This window comes from Narcine bancroftii, chromosome 12 (assembly GCF_036971445.1).
Source record: "Narcine bancroftii isolate sNarBan1 chromosome 12, sNarBan1.hap1, whole genome shotgun sequence".
NCBI lineage: Eukaryota > Metazoa > Chordata > Chondrichthyes > Torpediniformes > Narcinidae > Narcine > Narcine bancroftii.
Genome location: NC_091480.1, coordinates 100286224 through 100306873, shown reverse-complemented (window position 1 = coordinate 100306873; position 20650 = coordinate 100286224). Strand labels below are relative to the sequence as shown.

Here is a 20650-nt window from a genome sequence, read left to right as displayed (position 1 = left end):
TTATTATTCGTTATCAGATTTCCTTGTGATGTATTGAATTGTTTAGTTCTTTACAGATTTTCATTCGGGTGAGCATCTGTTATCACTTTATTTGTGCATGGCATTTATTTCCTTTTTCTCATTTGAATGGTATTATTGATTTTCTCATTCATTAAACCAGGATATCATGAAACAGCAAGGGGATTATTAAAAGGATCTTTTTATGCATATCATTGTAAAATGAATATTTGGATTGAAGGTTTGAGTTCCAATAATTATTGCTTTATGTTTATGCAGCTAAACAATGAATTGGAACAAAGGAGGTGGTGGTGCGAAGAGGGGCTTTGGGTTTGGTGGATTTGCGATTACACCTGGGAAGAAGGAGGAACCAAAGCTCCCCAAGGCAGCACACTCTGTATTCGGTTCACTGGGCCAGTCAGGAGGTTATGGGAAAATTCAACCTGCTCAAACACCTTGCTTCTATAAAGTAGGATCTAAGCGGCCAAACTTTGATGAAGAAAATGCGTAAGTATTCTTAGGGGCTGTTTATAGCTTGTATTCAGAGGGGGAAATGTGAAAAAAATAACTTTTACTTCTAGATGCTAAATATCTCCAGCAAATTTGTTTCATTCTCTTATTGGGAGTGCTGTGGGTCCAAAACCTGTGCCTTGATGTGCTTAAAGCGTGAAATGAAAATATTGTCAGATTGTGGGGCAGTCTCAAACTGGAGTTTTGTCCAAGAACATCTGCACAGTCAGGAAGCCAAGTGGTGAATTTCTGCTTGGATATTTTATTTTCATGTTAAAATGAACCCACAAGCTAGACAGCTGGTCAGCCCTTAAATTGTACAGCAATTAAATCACAGTTGCAGAGAGAGTTCAATTAGAATAGAGGAAAAGCAGAATTGCTAGTTAGGTTTATTCAGTTTTAATGAATTCATGGACTCCTGTGTGAGACCGGCAACCTGAGGCGCATGTGGCAGGGTGCACAAGCGATGACAGGCTAAGTTAACCCTGCAGGTCAGCGAAAATGATGCCTCCTTTTCTGAAAGGTTGAATACCTTCCATGCTTGATATGATAAGAAAGCCTCATCTCCATCTGAAGAACAGCCACCTTGCATACCTGTAGGTGAGGTGAAGATCCTATCTAGGTCAAACCCATGCAAAGCAGCAGGACCAGACAAAGTACCTGGTTGGGTGCTGAAGGGCTGTGTGGACCATCTGATCGTGGTCCCAATAGACATCTTCAACATCTCACTTCAACAGTCCACTGTCCCTGCAGTATTCAAGGTATCCAGCTTCATCTGAGAGAGTGACAGTAAGTGGATTAATTGACTAGTGCCACTGGGCTGATGGGTGGCACTGACCTCTTCTATCATGAAGTGCTTTGAGCAACTAGAAATGGAATGAGCAACATTAGACCCATTCCAATTTGCTAACTGTCCAAACTGGTCCACAAATGATGCAATACTCTTGACCCACCTAGAGAATGATGCCTCATGCACCAGGTTGTTGTTCATCATAATTGTACCTAAGAGGCTATTGGATAAACTATTGTCACTGGGACTCAACACCTCTCTCTGCAACTGGAGGAGGGAAAAGATGATGAAAATTACATGCATCGTTAGAGGTCAATGGGTTGTACATGGTGGAAGTTTTCTAAAGTGCATCTATTTCAATGCAAGGAGTATTGTAAGAAAGGCAGACGAGCTTTGAATGTGGATTGGCATGTGGAATAATGACATTGTGGCCATTAGTGAAACTTGGCTGCATGATGGGCAGGACTAGCAGCTCAATGTTTGGGCCTTCCTTTGCTTTAGATGCAATTGAAAGGGTTAGGAGTGGCAATGCTTGTCGTGGAAAACACCACAGCTGTGCTCAAGCAAGACAGACCAGAGGGCTCATCTACTGAGGCTATATGGATGGATCTGAGGAATGAGAAAGGAATGATCACATTTACGAGGTTGTATTAGAGACCGCTAAATAGTCAACGAGAATTGGAGGAGCATATCTGTAGAGATAGCGGACTGCTGCAGGAAACATTTGATTGGGATGATAGGGTATTTTTCCACATATTGACTGTGACTCCTTTATTGTAAAAGGGTTGGATGGCAGTTGGTGGGCTGTCAGAGGGGCATCGCAATATGTCACTGCTGGAGGAGAGGAATTCCCCCCCCCCCCTTAAAATTCCAGGTTCCCAATGAACTAGGTAAATCGTGGTGCAGTGGGAAAGGCTCCCCGTCCCCAGTGTACCATGTCTAGTAAGTTTACCCGCTTCCTAGGAGGGTTGGAGGTCTGAAAGGGGCTTGTTTGTGGATGGTTCATCAGAGGTTGGCCTCATTGGCAACAGTGATGGACTTAAAGGAAAATGGTCAGCTCGTAAATGGTGCGAGAATAGCAACCTGAGTCTCAACATGGACAAGTCAAAGGAAATTATTCTGGACTTCAGGGTGAATTATGCATCCAATACACATCGATGATTCCTTGTGGGGAGAATGAAGAGCACAAAGTTCTTTGGTATGCATACAAAAGACAGACTATTCTGTTCTCTCATCACCTCATTCATCATTTTACAGGAGCACCATTGAGTGTCCTGTAGGGCTACATCATGGTGTGGGACAGTAGCTGCAAAGTATTAATCAGGAAGTCAATACAGAGGATTGTCAAAACAGATTAGATCATTGGGGTCTCCCCTTGCCTCTATTGATGACGTTTACCAGAAGCATTGCTTAAAATAGGGCTCAAAGAATTGTAGAGGACCATTTCCATTCAGCACACAGTATTGATGAATAGTATCCTGTAACCGGGTAAATAATCCCAAAATAGATATTTATTTTCAAATTATATATTTATATGTGTGATTACTTTGTGCTGTATGCATGTTCATCCACACCGTTGTTCGGAGAAACTGTTTCGTCTAGTTATAGTCATCATGTCAAATCAGATGATAATAAACTTCAAGATCTTAAATTCTTCATGGATAAGGTGAGACAAGGTGTATATCAATAGCTTGAGAGAGTAAATAAAAATGTAAATGTATAGAATTTAAAAGGCTCCATATGCAGACCAACAAGTGCTTCATTGAAGATATTTGGGTGCCTTACATGTCCAACTAGAAGGATGGAATTGAAGCTGCACAGAGCATTGATTTGGCCTAATTTGTAAACATTGTCTGAAATTTTTCTGCTTTGGAATATCTTGGTCTCAGGAAAGGGTACAGCCTGTATCTGATTTTTTATATATAAAAAAAAATACAAAAGAGATGGTTGTTGACTTCAGGAGGGGTGGGGGGAGACTACATTCTGCTGACCATTGACAGCTGACCATTGACAGTTCTACCATTTAGGTCATCAAGAGTATCAAGTTCCTTGGTGTCCACTTGGCAGAGAATCTCACTATTCTCTTACACCAGCTCCATAGACAAGAAAGCCCAGCAGTGCCTCTACTTCCTGCGAAGGTTGAGGATAGTTTATCTCCCATCCTCCACCCTCACTACATTCTATAGAGGATGTTTTGAGAGCATCCTGTGCAATTGCATCACCGCCTGGTTTGAAAGCTTGACCTCTGATCGCAAGACCCTGCAGAGGAGAATGAAGTCAGTGGAAAAGATCATAGGCTCTCTTCCTACCATGGAGGACATCTACAACACATGATGCAGGTGAAAGGCAATAAACATTGTAAAGGACTCCACACACCCCTCACATAACCTGTTTGACCTGCTGCCCTCTGAAAGGAGGTACCGAAGCTTTCAGGTTGCATCCACATTGGGTTACAGTTTCTCCCCCCCCAAGGCATCAAGCTCCTGAATTCCCAGAAAATATATAGGTAGTGTACCGTGGACATTTACTGTATACGTCTTAATAATTTTGTTTTTAACTTCTAACTTGTATATATTTATGTAAATATGGTCCTGGAGAAATGCTATCTTGTCTTTATTGTGCAAGCATGGTATGAACGATAAATAAGTGTGACTTGGAAAGAAATTAAACTGATGAGGTGGACATTGGACTAAAACTTAGAAAGTCCTAGCAAATGCTGTTCCTGGAGGGGTGGCTTCAAGCTCAGAAGATGATCCACAGATGATTGAGATTTAATTGCTTCAAGTGTACAATTTTAGTCATGTTTGTCATTAAAGACCTTTTAAATATATAAATGGTGGGGAGCTGGCTGATGGAGGACCTCAGTTTTCTTCAGGCTGACTTCCAGGCCAAACATTTTGGCAGTTTCCGCAAAACAGGACGTCAAGCGCTGAAGAGCTGGCTCTGAATGGGCAACTAAAGTGGCATCGTCTGCAAAGAGTAGTTCGCGGACAAGTTGCTCTTGTGTCTTGGTGTGAGCTTGCAGGCATCTCAGATTAAAGAGACTGCCATCCGTGCGGTACCGGATGTAAACAGCATCTTCATTGTTGTGGACTTTCATGGCTTGTCTCAGCATCATGCTGAAGAAGATTGAAAAGAGGGTTGGTGCGAGAACACAGCCTTGCTTCACGCCATTGTTAATGGAGAAGGGTTCAGAGAGCTCATTGATGACTACCAGCCCCCCCACACAAAACTCAAAACGGTCAACCAGTTTACCTATCTCGGCTGCACCATTTCATCGAATGCAGGGATCAACAACGAGATAGACAACAGACTCGCCAAGGCAAATAGCGCCTTTGGAAAACGACACAAAAGAGTCTGGAAAAACAACCAACTGAAAAACCTCACAAAGATTAGCGTATACAGAGCCGTTGTCATACCCACACTCCTGTTCGGCTCCGAATCATGGTTCCTTTACCGGCATCACCTACGGCTCCTAGAACGCTTCCACCTCCATTGTCTCCACTCCATCCTCAACATTCATTGGAGCGACTTCATCTCCAACATCGAAGTACTCGAGATGGCAGAGGCCGACAGCATCAAATCCACACTGCTGAAGATCAAACTGCGCTGGGTAGGTCACGTCTCCAGAATGGAGGACCATCGCCTTCCCAAGATCGTGTTATATGGCGAGCTCTCCACTGGCCACCGAGACAGAGGTGCACCAAAGAAGAGGTACAAGGACTGCCTAAAGAAAGCTCTTGGTGCCTGCCACATTGACCATCGCCAGTGGGCTGATGTCACCTCAAACCGTGCATCTTGGCGCCTCACAGTTCGGTGGGCAGCAACCTCCTTTGAAGAAGACCGCAGAGCCCACCTCACTGACAAAAGACAAAAGGAGGAAAAACCCAACACCCAACCCCAACCCACCAATTTTCCGCTGCAACCGTGTCTGCCTGTCTCGCATCGGACTTGTCAGCCACAAACGAGCCTGCAGCTGACGTGGACATTACCCCTCCATAAATCTTCGTCCGCGAAGCCGAGCCAAAGGAGAAAAAGATATATAAATGTATACATATTATTTTCTATTTTATTATTATCTCAATTAATTCAGCAAGACTGGGAAAACCTGACTTCCTCTTTGAAATCCGTGCTGGCCATTCCATTATAATTTTGACTGGTATATTCAATGCATTTTTAAATAAAGTTTCATCAGTACTGTTGCTGCCTGATGAAAAGTTTCATTCTTTTTCTGGACTTTGTTCTGTCTCCTTTTGTATAATTAGAATTGTGCAATGTCAGATGGATGTTCCTATATTTACAAATGTTTAGAATATATCCAGAAAAGTAAAATAAAACATTTTAAATTAATATATTTAGACAATACAGCACAGTAATGGGCCATTTTAGCACACGAACCCATGCCTAATTACACCCAATTGATCTACAAACCCCAATATGTTTTGAATGGTGGGAAAAAACTGGAGCACCCAGAGGAAACCCACACAGACATGGAAGAGCATACAAACCCCTTACAGTCAGTGCTGAATTTGTTACCCTACTGCCCATTTGTCTTTTTTAAAAAATGTTTATTATTTAATAGAGATGAGAAATTCCCATCTTGGACCCATAATTTGCTTATGGTCACTTGCCATTACATCATTGCTAACTGCTGCCTGATGGGTAGCCCTTAGAGATTAATGTTTCCGGTCTGTTCTGCGAATTCTGGGGTGCTTCGTAAGGCCAGTGTGGGTATTCTTCCATATATTGGGTAGGAGGTTAATAGGGTGGTGGGTCGATGGAAGTTTGAGAGGTCATCCACACATTACACTGGACCTCTGTACTTTTATTACAAAGTTTAGCAAATACTGTTTGACTTTGGGTGGTCATGTGACAGAGACCCAAGAGTCAATTAGACATCTTCAAGGAGGTTTGAGGACATCCTTGAATCTTTTCCTCGATCAGCCTGGTAACCTCTGCACACTGTCTGTTATTTGGAGTCTTGGGTTGAGCAGCCAAGCAAAGTGATCTGTCAACTGTGTCTGTAGGGCCCCATTGCTGGGGATATTAACCTGGAAACAGTGCTGTGGTCAGTTGATTAGTCGGACTGCTGTGATGATTTTTTTCGGTGCATAGAGGTGCTTTACTGTGTCTCGTCGAAGACTCAAAAGGATATGGGAGAGTCGAGATTACTGCTTCCTTGTATTGTCTCAATCTGCAAATGTCCTTTTCCTCAAGTAAAGACTTACTAAAACCATGGTGAACTTTATCATTAGTATCTGCCTATGCAGAGATCTGGAAAGTGGTCAATATTTTCCTTCAGGCATAGGTTGAGATGGAATCATACTGAGGCAGATAAGGTGAATGGTGGCATCTGCTTCCTAGAATGGGAGAATTGAAGATAAATATAAGGTGAGAGGGTGGAATTTGGAATGGACACATAGGGACACATAGACACTTCATCAAAGTGCGGAGGGCATATGGAACCAGCTGCCAAAATGATGGAGGCATGTACATTTACTTTCATGACACTTGAAAATCTCCATGTAATGGAGGAGTTTGGGCCTAATGCTGACAAGTGAAACTCAGGCCTGACACATGAGTGCCTTCCTGTGGATGTTGCGTGTTTACCTGAGTTTCCCCAGCATTTCTCAGGCCTGGAATATTGACTGTTTTTTACTTCTGGTGCATGCCGCATGATTTAAGTATCTTCAGCGCTTTTGTGTATTGCACAAATGGGACCACGGCAAAAGGGTACGTTCTGCATGGACAAGCTGGGCCTGTAATATCATCATCATAGATTTAAACAACTTTCCATTAACTCTGAAGGTTAGCTTCATTCCCCTGGGAAATTTGTTGGATGTGAGATGCAACATGATGGCAAGAAAAAGTGTTGGGGCTTGTTACACCATTGTTTGAAACCAGTCTTCACTGAGAAAGGTTTTGTTGCAAACTCATTTGTTAATATTGTAGTTTGCATTCTATTATGGAACAAGTTTAAGGTGGAGATGATTATGGTAACGCAGAGACTTCAATACTTGCTCCAATCAAGTAAAAACATTCCTATGGAATAACAAAGTGCCTAGAATTACATTGGAAAAACTAACGTGGAATTACAAATTGGGGAGCTGACTTCCAGATTTTAAAAAATATTATCTGGCTGCACAGGCAAGATTTTTGGCATCTTTCTTTGAAGAGAATTCACCGAATTGAGTTCATATATGGGGCTACATTCAATGAATGAAGAAATAGCTAAAGACCTTATGTGAAGCCTTAAATCAATAAAAAATAAGACAAGCAATCCTATTTTGGTACATATGGTAAAAATATGGCAGGAAATTGATGAATGTATTGAGAGAAAAGTGGGTATTTCACTGAGCTCGGTTATGCAATAATGAAAAGGTACTTATGAGTACCTTATAAGTTACAGAATGGTTACAAAAGGGTATGTGTTGTATCGCAGATTATTACAAAGATGGTGTTTTGATGTAATTTGAACATATAAGACAGACCTATGGTATACCTAATGGAACCTTTCTATGTTTTCTCCAACTGAGAGCTTTCTTGAGGGAAAGATGGGGTCAGGCATTGATTTCTCCGGGAGTTAGTGAAATGGAATGGACACTCTGGATGGGTAATAACCCAAATTTATTACTAGAATGTATTTTGCTCTTCAGTTAGAAAGTGTTAAACCTGGTCAGCAGAGATCGAGGGAAAGGTGGGAGTCCGATTTAGGTGTTGCAATGTCAGAACGATCCTGGACTGAGTGGTGCTTGGTTAGTGTAACTTCAATTATTAATGCAAGATGTGGGTTGGTTCAATATAGTTTTTTTTTACCTTGTATCTCACTCCACAGATGTTGCACAAATCTAAGAAACATCAGAATTGTGCTTTCAGTGTGAAATAGAAGAAGGAACATTCTTTCATGCAACCTGGTCATGTGTGAAAGTCAGACATTTTTGGCAAGAAATTTCTGAAATACTAACAAGAATTACATGGGTAACCTTCCCAGGGGGATCCGGACTTGATTTATTAGGCACTTTTATAGATCTCACACAGTTTCAAATTTTGTTCAAATTTAATTGGCAGTGGCCAAAATGTGCATTGCAGTCACGTGGAAGTCGGACTCCCCAACTACCTTAGCGAGATGGATAGTTGTATACCAATGGAAAAAATAACATACAACTTAAGGAACAAGTCTTTTTTTGAAAATATGGCGACCATAGTTCAACTTCAGTAACGCTGCTAAAATCAAAAGTGAATTCTCCCAAAATTCTGAGGTTAATTTAAACAGTGAGCTCTGACGGTGCACTAAAGAATATTTAATAAAGGGTGGGGGAGGAATAAAAAAGGGAAGAGTTAAGGTTTTTTGGGAATGTGTCTGTATTTTTTTGAAATTTAATAATTGTTAATTTTATTTTTATGAACAATAAAAAATAAAATATTCAAATAAAGAATTTTTCTTCATCTATTTTAAATTGTCGCCCTTTTATCCTGAAGTTGTGCCCTCTTGTGCTACTCTTCCCTACCGTGGGAAACATCCTTGCCAAATCTACTCTTGTTTAGCCCTTTCAAAATTCAAAATGCATCATTGAGGTCCTCCTCATCCTTCTGCACTCCAACGAGTACAATCCAAGAGCCGACAAATGTCCCTCATATGCTAACCCTTTCATTCCTGATATAATTTCAGTAAATCTTCTCTGAACCCTCTCCGACGCCAGCACGTCTTTTCTCAGATATGGTGCTCCATGTGAGGTCTCACCAGGTTTTATTGAGTCAACATTGCATCCCTGCTCTTGTATGCTATTTCCTCTAAATGAATGTCAACATTGCATTCACTTTCTTCACCACTGACTCAACCTAGAGGTGAACTCTCCTCAACAAATTTAATTTTCGATTTCCTTGCCTTCTAATCTCGTAACAAAGGATTTAGAAATGTATCTTTTCTTCAGTTTAATTTAATCAGTTGAAATGTTTCTATCATGTTCTGTTTCATCCATTTTTTTATTGCTGCCTGTAGCTAGAAATCTTTACATGTTGATTGGGTCTTCCAGGTATTTTGAAGATGACGATGAGGAAGACAGTTCAACTAATGTTGACTTGCCGTACATACCTGCAGAAAATTCTCCAACTCGACAACAGTTCTCCAGTCAAGCTGAGGACTCTGAAGACAGTGAAGAGGACCCTTTGGATGCATACATGGCTGAAGTGGAGGTAATTTGAAATTCCAAGTCGATCAGTTTGCTTAAATTGGATTGTGGTGATTGATATTTAAAACATGTACTTGAATACTTCCAGAAACTGCTGCTTTGTCAGGATTTCCCACAAGCTCAGACCAACATTTATGCTATTGCAATACATTCCCATTTGTCAGAACCCTTAAATGAGAAAGTTAATTTCGAATCTGATAGAATATTCAGCTGTGGGATATGGAGAACAGAATTATTTCATGGTGAAGCCGAATGTGTGTTATTTTGTTCAGTCCACATTGTGATTTTAAAAGAAAAATTTCAAATACAAGAAGCATAATGAACAAGGTAGATGAGCTGAGAGCATGGATAGATACTTGGGGTCACGATATTGTGGCAATTAGTGAGACCTGGCTACAGGAGGTGCAGGACTGGCAACTTAATATTCCAGGATACATTTGTTTTAGATGTGATAGATCAAGGGGTAAAAAAGGAGGAGGAGTTGCTCTGCTTGTTAAGGAGGACATTACTGCCGTGAGGTGGCGGGATGGTATGGAGGGATCGACCAGTGAGGCTATTTGGGTGGAATTGAGGGGTGGAGGAGGCAAGAGGGTGCTAATAGGGGTGTATTACAGACCACCAAATGGGCCAAGAAAATTAGAGGAACAAATTTGTAGGGAGATAACGTATATGTGTGAAAATCAAGGTAGTGATCATGGGAGATTTTAACTTCCCACACATTGATTGGGATACCCATACGGTTAGAGGGCTGGATGGGCTGGAGTTCGTTAAATGTGTTCAGGATTGTTTTCTAAATCAGTTAGTAGAAGAACCGACTCGGGACGGTGTAATACTGGATCTCCTGTTAGGGAACGAGCTAGGTCAGGTAGTGGACATTAATGTTGGAGAACCAATTGGGTCTAGTGATCATAATTCTGTTAGTTTTAGGGTAGTTTTAGGGAAGAGCAAGGAGAGGCCTAAAGTTGAGGTTCTGGATTGGAAAAGAGCAAATTTTGAAGGAATAAGAAGGGATTTGGGGAGTATTGAGTGGGACAGGATATTTTCAGGTAAGGATGTTAATGAAAAATGGAGGATATTCAAAAAAGAAATTTTGAGGGTACAGAGTAGTTATGTCCCAGTGTGGATCAAAGGAAAGGCTGGAAGTCATAGGGAGGCTTGGTTTTCGAGGAATATTGGAAATTTGGTTAGGAGAAAATGGGGGGTGTACAAGAGGTATAAAGAGCAGGGAGCTGAGAAGTTGAAGGAGGACTACAAGGAGTGTAGAAGGAATCTTAAGAAAGAAATTAGAAAGGCCAAAAAAAGGCATGAAGAGGCTTTGGCTGACAGAGTAAAAATAAATCCAAAGGGTTTCTATAAGTACATTAAAAGTAAAAGATTAGTGAGAGATAAAATTGGACCCCTTGTAGATAGCGAGGGTAGGCTGAGTGAGAAGTCTGAGGAAATGGGGGAAATTTTGAATGATTTCTTTGCCTCGGTATTCACTAGGGAAAAAAATGTTGAACCAGTTGAAGTAAAGAAAAATAGTGGGGAGGTCATGAAGCATATAGGGATAACCGAGGAGGTAGTGATGGCTGTGTTAAAAAAGATAAAGGTGGATAAATCTCCCGGAACGGACAAAATATTCCCTAGGACACTCAGGGAGGCTAGTGGACAGTTAGTAGGCCCATTAACAGAGATATTTAGGATGTCACTGGCCACGGGGGTGGTACCAAAGGATTGGAGGGTGGTACCAAAGGATTGGAGGGTGGTACCAAAGGATTGGAGGGTGGTACCAAAGGATTGGAGGGTGGTACCAAAGGATTGGAGGGTGGTACCAAAGGATTGGAGGGTGGTACCAAAGGATTGGAGGGTGGTACCAAAGGATTGGAGGGTGGTACCAAAGGATTGGAGGGTGGTACCAAAGGATTGGAGGGTGGTACCAAAGGATTGGAGGGTGGTACCAAAGGATTGGAGGGTGGTACCAAAGGATTGGAGGGTGGTACCAAAGGATTGGAGGGTGGTACCAAAGGATTGGAGGGTGGTACCAAAGGATTGGAGGGTGGTACCAAAGGATTGGAGGGTGGTACCAAAGGATTGGAGGGTGGTACCAAAGGATTGGAGGGTGGTACCAAAGGATTGGAGGGTGGTACCAAAGGATTGGAGGGTGGTACCAAAGGATTGGAGGGTGGTACCAAAGGATTGGAGGGTGGTACCAAAGGATTGGAGGGTGGTACCAAAGGATTGGAGGGTGGTACCAAAGGATTGGAGGGTGGTACCAAAGGATTGGAGGGTGGTACCAAAGGATTGGAGGGTGGTACCAAAGGATTGGAGGGTGGTACCAAAGGATTGGAGGGTGGTACCAAAGGATTGGAGGGTGGTACCAAAGGATTGGAGGGTGGTACCAAAGGATTGGAGGGTGGTACCAAAGGATTGGAGGGTGGTACCAAAGGATTGGAGGGTGGTACCAAAGGATTGGAGGGTGGTACCAAAGGATTGGAGGGTGGTACCAAAGGATTGGAGGGTGGTACCAAAGGATTGGAGGGTGGTACCAAAGGATTGGAGGGTGGTACCAAAGGATTGGAGGGTGGTACCAAAGGATTGGAGGGTGGTACCAAAGGATTGGAGGGTGGTACCAAAGGATTGGAGGGTGGTACCAAAGGATTGGAGGGTGGTACCAAAGGATTGGAGGGTGGTACCAAAGGATTGGAGGGTGGTACCAAAGGATTGGAGGGTGGTACCAAAGGATTGGAGGGTGGTACCAAAGGATTGGAGGGTGGTACCAAAGGATTGGAGGGTGGTACCAAAGGATTGGAGGGTGGTACCAAAGGATTGGAGGGTGGTACCAAAGGATTGGAGGGTGGTACCAAAGGATTGGAGGGTGGTACCAAAGGATTGGAGGGTGGTACCAAAGGATTGGAGGGTGGTACCAAAGGATTGGAGGGTGGTACCAAAGGATTGGAGGGTGGTACCAAAGGATTGGAGGGTGGTACCAAAGGATTGGAGGGTGGTACCAAAGGATTGGAGGGTGGTACCAAAGGATTGGAGGGTGGTACCAAAGGATTGGAGGGTGGTACCAAAGGATTGGAGGGTGGTACCAAAGGATTGGAGGGTGGTACCAAAGGATTGGAGGGTGGTACCAAAGGATTGGAGGGTGGTACCAAAGGATTGGAGGGTGGTACCAAAGGATTGGAGGGTGGTACCAAAGGATTGGAGGGTGGTACCAAAGGATTGGAGGGTGGTACCAAAGGATTGGAGGGTGGTACCAAAGGATTGGAGGGTGGTACCAAAGGATTGGAGGGTGGTACCAAAGGATTGGAGGGTGGTACCAAAGGATTGGAGGGTGGTACCAAAGGATTGGAGGGTGGTACCAAAGGATTGGAGGGTGGTACCAAAGGATTGGAGGGTGGTACCAAAGGATTGGGGGGTGGTACCAAAGGATTGGGGGGTGGTACCAAAGGATTGGGGGGTGGTACCAAAGGATTGGGGGGTGGTACCAAAGGATTGGGGGGTGGTACCAAAGGATTGGGGGGTGGTACCAAAGGATTGGGGGGTGGTACCAAAGGATTGGGGGGTGGTACCAAAGGATTGGGGGGTGGTACCAAAGGATTGGGGGGTGGTACCAAAGGATTGGGGGGTGGTACCAAAGGATTGGGGGGTGGTACCAAAGGATTGGGGGGTGGTACCAAAGGATTGGAGGGTGGTACCAAAGGATTGGAGGGTGGTACCAAAGGATTGGAGGGTGGTACCAAAGGATTGGAGGGTGGTACCAAAGGATTGGAGGGTGGTACCAAAGGATTGGAGGGTGGTACCAAAGGATTGGAGGGTGGTACCAAAGGATTGGAGGGTGGTACCAAAGGATTGGAGGGTGGTACCAAAGGATTGGAGGGTGGTACCAAAGGATTGGAGGGTGGTACCAAAGGATTGGAGGGTGGTACCAAAGGATTGGAGGGTGGTACCAAAGGATTGGAGGGTGGTACCAAAGGATTGGAGGGTGGTACCAAAGGATTGGAGGGTGGTACCAAAGGATTGGAGGGTGGTACCAAAGGATTGGAGGGTGGTACCAAAGGATTGGAGGGTGGTACCAAAGGATTGGAGGGTGGTACCAAAGGATTGGAGGGTGGTACCAAAGGATTGGAGGGTGGTACCAAAGGATTGGAGGGTGGTACCAAAGGATTGGAGGGTGGTACCAAAGGATTGGAGGGTGGTACCAAAGGATTGGAGGGTGGTACCAAAGGATTGGAGGGTGGTACCAAAGGATTGGAGGGTGGTACCAAAGGATTGGAGGGTGGTACCAAAGGATTGGAGGGTGGTACCAAAGGATTGGAGGGTGGTACCAAAGGATTGGAGGGTGGTACCAAAGGATTGGAGGGTGGTACCAAAGGATTGGAGGGTGGTACCAAAGGATTGGAGGGTGGTACCAAAGGATTGGAGGGTGGTACCAAAGGATTGGAGGGTGGTACCAAAGGATTGGAGGGTGGTACCAAAGGATTGGAGGGTGGTACCAAAGGATTGGAGGGTGGTACCAAAGGATTGGAGGGTGGTACCAAAGGATTGGAGGGTGGTACCAAAGGATTGGAGGGTGGTACCAAAGGATTGGAGGGTGGTACCAAAGGATTGGAGGGTGGTACCAAAGGATTGGAGGGTGGTACCAAAGGATTGGAGGGTGGTACCAAAGGATTGGAGGGTGGTACCAAAGGATTGGAGGGTGGTACCAAAGGATTGGAGGGTGGTACCAAAGGATTGGAGGGTGGTACCAAAGGATTGGAGGGTGGTACCAAAGGATTGGAGGGTGGTACCAAAGGATTGGAGGGTGGTACCAAAGGATTGGAGGGTGGTACCAAAGGATTGGAGGGTGGTACCAAAGGATTGGAGGGTGGTACCAAAGGATTGGAGGGTGGTACCAAAGGATTGGAGGGTGGTACCAAAGGATTGGAGGGTGGTACCAAAGGATTGGAGGGTGGTACCAAAGGATTGGAGGGTGGTACCAAAGGATTGGAGGGTGGTACCAAAGGATTGGAGGGTGGTACCAAAGGATTGGAGGGTGGTACCAAAGGATTGGAGGGTGGTACCAAAGGATTGGAGGGTGGTACCAAAGGATTGGAGGGTGGTACCAAAGGATTGGAGGGTGGTACCAAAGGATTGGAGGGTGGTACCAAAGGATTGGAGGGTGGTACCAAAGGATTGGAGGGTGGCGCATGTGGTTCCTCTGTTTAAGAAAGGGTCCAAATGCAAACCTGGGAATTATAGGCCTGTAAGTCTGACGTCTGTGGTGTGCAAGTTGATGGAAAGTGTTCTGAGGGATGCTTTTATAAATTTTTGGAGGTACAGGGATTGATAGGGAGTAATCAGCATGGTTTTGTCAGGGGTAGATCATGCTTGACAAACCTGATTGAGTTCTTCGAGGGGGTTACAAAAAAGGTTGATGAAGGGAAAGCTGTGGATGTTGTCTATTTGGACTTTAGTAAAGCTTTTGACAAAGTTCCCCACAGGAGGTTAGGAAAAAAGGTGGAGGCATTAGGTATAAATAAGGAGGTAGTGAAATGGATTCAGCAGTGGTTGGATGGGAGGTGTCAGAGAGTAGTGGTAGAAAATTGTTTGTCCAATTGGAGGCCGGTGACTAGTGGAGTTCCTCAGGGTTTGGTCCTGGGTCCACTATTATTTGTTATATATATTAACGATCTGGATGTAGGGGTGGAGAATTGGATAAGCAAGTTTGCGGATGATACAAAGATTGGTGGTGTTGTGGACAGTGAGGTAGATTACCGTAGATTAAAAGGTGATTTAGGAAGGCTGGAGGTGTGGGCTGAGAAATGGCTGATGGAATTTAATACAGATAAATGTGAGGTGCTACATTTTGGAAAGGCAAATTTAAATAGGTCATATACATTGAATGGTAGACAATTGAGGAGTGCAGAGCAACAAAGGGATTTAGGATTTATGGTAAATAGTACCCTCAAGGCTGATACTCGGGTAGATGGTGTGGTGAAGAAGGCATTTGGAATGTTGGCCTTCATAAATCGGAGTATTGAATTCAAGAGTAGGGAGGTTATGATGAAATTGTACAAGGCATTGGTGAGGCCAAATTTGGAGTACTGTGTACAGTTTTGGTCACCAAATTATAGGAAAGATATAAACAAAATAGAGAGAGTGCAGAGAAGGTTCACGAGAATGTTGACAGGATTTCAGGGTCTGAGTTCCAGGGAAAGGTTGTGCAGACTGGGGCTTTTTTCTCTGGAGCGTAGAAGATTGAGAGCGGACTTGATCGAGGTGTTTAAGATTTTAAAAGGGACAGACAGAGTAAATGTGGATAGGCTTTTTCAATTAAGAAAGGGGGAAATTCAAACTAGAGGACATGGTTTAAGATTGAAGGGGGAAAGTTATAAGGGGAACATGAGGGGAAATTTCTTTACGCAGAGGGTGGTGGGGATGTGGAATGAGCTTCCGGCAGACGTGGTCGAGGCGGGATCATGGGTTACATTTAAGGAAAGATTGGATCGTTACATGGATAGGAGGGGACTAGAGGGGTATGGACCGGGTGCTGGTCAGTGGGACTAGGAGGGTGGGGATTTGCTACGGCATGGACTAGTAGGGCCGAACTGGCCTGTTCTGTGCTGTAAGTGGTTATATGGTTATATTAGTTAAAAGGTATCATCAGTAAGTTTGCAGAATGAGATGACCAAAAGAATTGTGGTATTCTGGACAGTGAAAAGCTGGTAAGTTGGGCAGGGAAACAGAAGTGCTGGAGAAACTCAGTAAGTCATGCAACATCCATAGAAATCAAAAGGCAGTTGATATTCTAGGCCAGCAGAGAGAATTTAATCCTGATAAGTGCAAAGTGATGCTTTTTTGTGAGATTAGGTAAGGGAAGGTTACACACAAGGAACAGAGAGACTTTGGTGTACATCCAAAGATTCCAAGGGGATCAGCAGATATGAACAGGGTGACATTGTTGTGATCATGTACTTACCTTCGTTGGAGTGGTGCCGGTCGCCGGAGACATAATCAATGTGACGCACAGGAGTAACGGCATGCGTGCACTGGTGTGTTAAGGGTCAATATACAGATGATGGATCTCACACACAGGAGGAGGAGAGTGAGAGCATCAGGATTACCCATGTGGCAGTGAACCAATGAGAAGGTCAGAGGGGTTTGGCTGGGTGGTGCTGAGGGAGTTGGTAGAATGTAATGTGTCTGAAAGTTGACTTCATGGTCTGCTGAAAGAAACGATTGAGTGTATTCTTTATTTGTTTGTAAACTGGGGTAAATCAGTACCCTTACAGCATGCAGTACATTTAAATTTAGACATTAAAGATGTTCACAGGCCTTTTCGGCTCACGAGCCCATGCTGCCCAATTAACCTACAACTCCAGGTAAATTTTGAATGGTGAGAAGAAATGGGAGCACCCAGAAGAAACCCACGCAGACACGGGTAGAATGTACAAACTCCTTACAGATAGTGCCGCATTCAAACTCTGGTCACTGGTGCTGTAACAGCATTGCACTAACCATTACGCTAACTGAGCTGCCCACAGTATATTGGCTTTCATTAGCTAGAGCACAGAAGGTAGCTGCATGGAGGTTATGGAAGAGCTTGATAAAACATTGGTGAGGTCAAAGAGAGGATAAGGGGTATTGGATCCTAAATATCTCTGTTAATGGCCCCACTAACTGTCCATTAGCCTCCCTGAGTGTCCTAGGGAATATTTTGTCCGGTCCGGGAGATTTATCCACCTTTATCTTTTTTAACACAGCCATCACTACCTCCTCGGTTATCCCTATATGCTTCATGATCTCCCCACTATTTTTCTTTACTTCAACTGGTTCAACATTTTTTTTCCCTAGTGAATACCGAGGCAAAGAAATCATTCAAAATTTAGTGTATAATGTGAACATTATGGGTCTCTGTGTCAATCCTTATGGTACACCAGTTGTTGCAAGGTTCCAGTAACAAAAGCAACCCTTCATCTGTCTCCTATTAATTACCAGGCTGATTTTAGATCCATTTTGCTAAATTGCCTTGGATTGTGTGGGCTTCAATCTATGGACCAGCCTTTTCTATGGGACATTGTCAAATACCTTGCTGATGTTCATGTCAATGGCACTATCCATAAAGTCTTCACCTATGTTCTTAGCTATAATCTTTGGAAAAACTCGATCAAATTAATGAGGCAGGATTTCCTGCCACTAAAATCAAGCTGATTGTCCCTGATCAATTCCTGCCTTTCTTGGTGGAGATTGATCCTATCTCTCATAATTTTTCCCAATAACTTCACGATTGCTGACATTGACCTTACTGGCCTATCCCAGGTATACTACTTGAATGGAAGAACTGCATTTGTTCCCCAGCCATTTCTATCTTTGTCTCCCAGAGTAACCTGGGTTATATCTCATCAGAGGCCACCAGAATTTATTGTCATAAACATGTCACAAAAATATATTTTGTGGCAGGATTACAGTGCAAATATTGCAATAAATAACACTTTTTTTAAAAAGTGCAAAAGAAGAGAAAGTCGAAAGTCTGGGGTTCATTGTCCTTTCATAAATCTGATGGTGGAGGGGAGGAAGCTGTTTTTGTACCACAGGGTGTTTGTCTTCAGTTCATGTACCTCCTTTGTAATGGTAGCATTGTGAAGAGGGCATGGTCCTTGAAAATAGAGGCTGCTTTCTTAAGCTGCTTGTTATCGATGTTCACGATGAAGTGATGACGAATGCCCGTGATGGCGCTGGCCAAGTTCACAGCCCTCTAGTTTTTTTCTTGTCCTGTGCATTGGCACCGCCATACCAGACAGTGATGCAACCAGTCAGAATGCTTGCCACAGTACACCCGTAGAAATTGGCAAGAATCTTTGGTGACATATCAAATCTCCTCAAACTCCTCATGAAGTCTAGTAGTTGGCCATGGACCAAGTGGCTTTGGTAGGAATGAATTCTTAATGATTGGCATAGATATTGTGGGCTGAAGGACCTGTTTCTTTGCTGTGACTATAAAATATTTGAACATGTTCTTAAGAAATCAGATTTTACTTCCATTTGCTGATGTTTTCCAATGTTCTATTTTTACGTACTACTGAGGATCTTAGTGGTTTTGATTTATTTTCTTGAAATGGGTGCAAAAAACCTAAATGACAGTTAAGTGCGAAAACATTCTGAATGCAATGTTTACATGATATTGTTTTCATTTTTCCTGCGCTGAGTTAGTGTTGTGGGAGTTCAGCTGTTCTCCACATTTCGTAAAGATAATTGTCATCTGACATGCAGTCAAGCCATTTGGGTAAGGTACCCAACAGTGACCGACATCCGGGAATGAGACGACAAAAGAGTTAACATGTCTGGATTTAGGGAGAATTTTGGCAAAGATAATCAACGCCATCTGAAATTGATCAATGTCACAGATACATAATGGCCAGAATGGGAACAGTTGTGATTTCCATTGAGCTACCGTGTTTTTGTTTTCTAGGACCAAGCAGCAAAAGATATAAAAAGACTTGATGAAAAGGAATGTGAGAAGAAAAATGCCAAGTAAGAACCATTTCTATTCTAAGTTGTAATCTTGCCCAAGCTCATTTATATTTACATTACTGCAGTAATCGAACTTAACAATTCACTTATCAGGCCTAATCTATTGACCTCAATTCCCTGACTGGAAAAAGTAAAGCTTGACAAACTTGATGATCATTTTCCAGCCCAAGAGAAAGTGACCAAACAATTGAAATCAGAAGGAAAACAAAATATTTTGTAAATACTTTTAAAGATCAAGTTCACTTCTCTGCATAAGAACTGATGAGAAAGCTTTGTGGACCAGCATAAACTTGATTGGCTGAATGACCTTTTGTGTTGTAATGCAGTTATTCAAGTCACTAATGTGCCCTTGATCCACAGGGGTGCCCTTGGAATTTTGTGGGGGGAAAAAAAAATCAAAATTTTAAATCGAAAGTCACAAATATTTTGCAACGATATCTGAATTTTTCACAAATTTCAATGTAAAACGATCTACATGGCAACAGACGGGAGACAGCGATTTAGCTGCAGGATTATTGGTGATATTATTTAATATCTTGATTGAATCAGCCACGAGTGATGATCTGCGCAACCAATTATGGAACTTCAGTCCCTCAGTCTTAAATGTGCTAACAAGAGGTAAAGAAGTGTCAACTTAAAGCTTTTCCAGATAAAGTAAAGTGTAAAGTAAAAACTCCCTGCTCAAATGAGCAACAAACAAATTACTGGAGGAACCACTGTCTCAGTCCGGATGCAGGGTCTTGACCCAAATCTCTTGCTACAGATGCTGCTTGGGCCTTCTGATTCCACCAGCAGTTTATTTTTTCTAGTTTGGGCTTAAGTCAGAAAGCTAAGACAGTGAAAAGTAAAACATGAAAGTCTGCAGACACCGTGGTTGAAGTAAAAGCACAATGCTGGAGAAACTCAGCAGGTCAAACAGGTTATACAGCAAAGATAAAGATACAGAATCAACTCTTCATCAAGGTATGAGCAAAATGTAGGTAGGTGCCCAAATCAGCCTGCTGAGTTTCCCCAACATTGTGTTTTTACTAAGACAGTGAAAAGATGTTTGCAGTCAAAGATTATCATGTTTACTATTCCCTCAAACATTTTTTCGTACTAATGCTGGTTTAACCATGTAGGAAGGGTACTTGAAAATACTGTCTATTAGGAAAAATGTAAGTAAGTGTTGACATGCAAAATTAAGATTGACTTGAGGTAGAAAGCACGTGATCTTAAATGGGATCACTTGAAGAAATAATGTTATAGCTGCCAAGATCTGGAGTTGACTGAAAATAGAGGAACCCTACATGATAGTTGTTTTGATTGGAGCATAATTATGAAATCCATGTTATATGTTGCATCTGCAGCTAATCTTTCCAGTTGTAGATGTTTTTTGAAGGATACTGTGCATTACCTTGATGGCATGTTTGCATTGAGCAAAAGAAATATAGCCTGCTGGATTTTGTGAATCTATTTATTATATAATTAAAATCAGTTTATCCTGAAAGATATCACATGTCATAAGAAGTTTTGTGAACACAAAAGACAGTTTTAGATTTTGTCTCTAATTTTAAAACAGCAACAGAATGTGTAAAAGATTTTCAAGAAAGTAGGGACCATCTAGGTGTGTTCACACTGTGATCATTTCATGCTTTGCTGCATTCACGCTGGGTCTGTTTTGAAC

The 20650-nt window shown here is 42.9% G+C and overlaps 1 protein-coding gene across 5 annotated transcripts in view; it reads left to right on the top strand.

Moving 5' to 3' along the window:
• ddx42 (DEAD (Asp-Glu-Ala-Asp) box helicase 42) overlaps positions 1-20650 on the top strand; it is a 124797-nt gene that overhangs the window by 1387 nt on the left and 102760 nt on the right. For 4 of the 5 annotated variants that reach the window (XM_069905234.1, XM_069905235.1, XM_069905231.1 and 1 more), the window contains exons 2-4: positions 277-504; positions 9331-9490; positions 18923-18984. In XM_069905234.1, coding sequence (XP_069761335.1) covers positions 284-504; positions 9331-9490; positions 18923-18984 — 443 coding nt within the window. In that variant the 5' untranslated portion in view covers positions 277-283. Of the gene's footprint in view, positions 1-276; positions 505-9330; positions 9491-18922; positions 18985-20650 lie in introns of those variants that run through there. The other variant, XM_069905232.1, reaches the window with a different exon arrangement.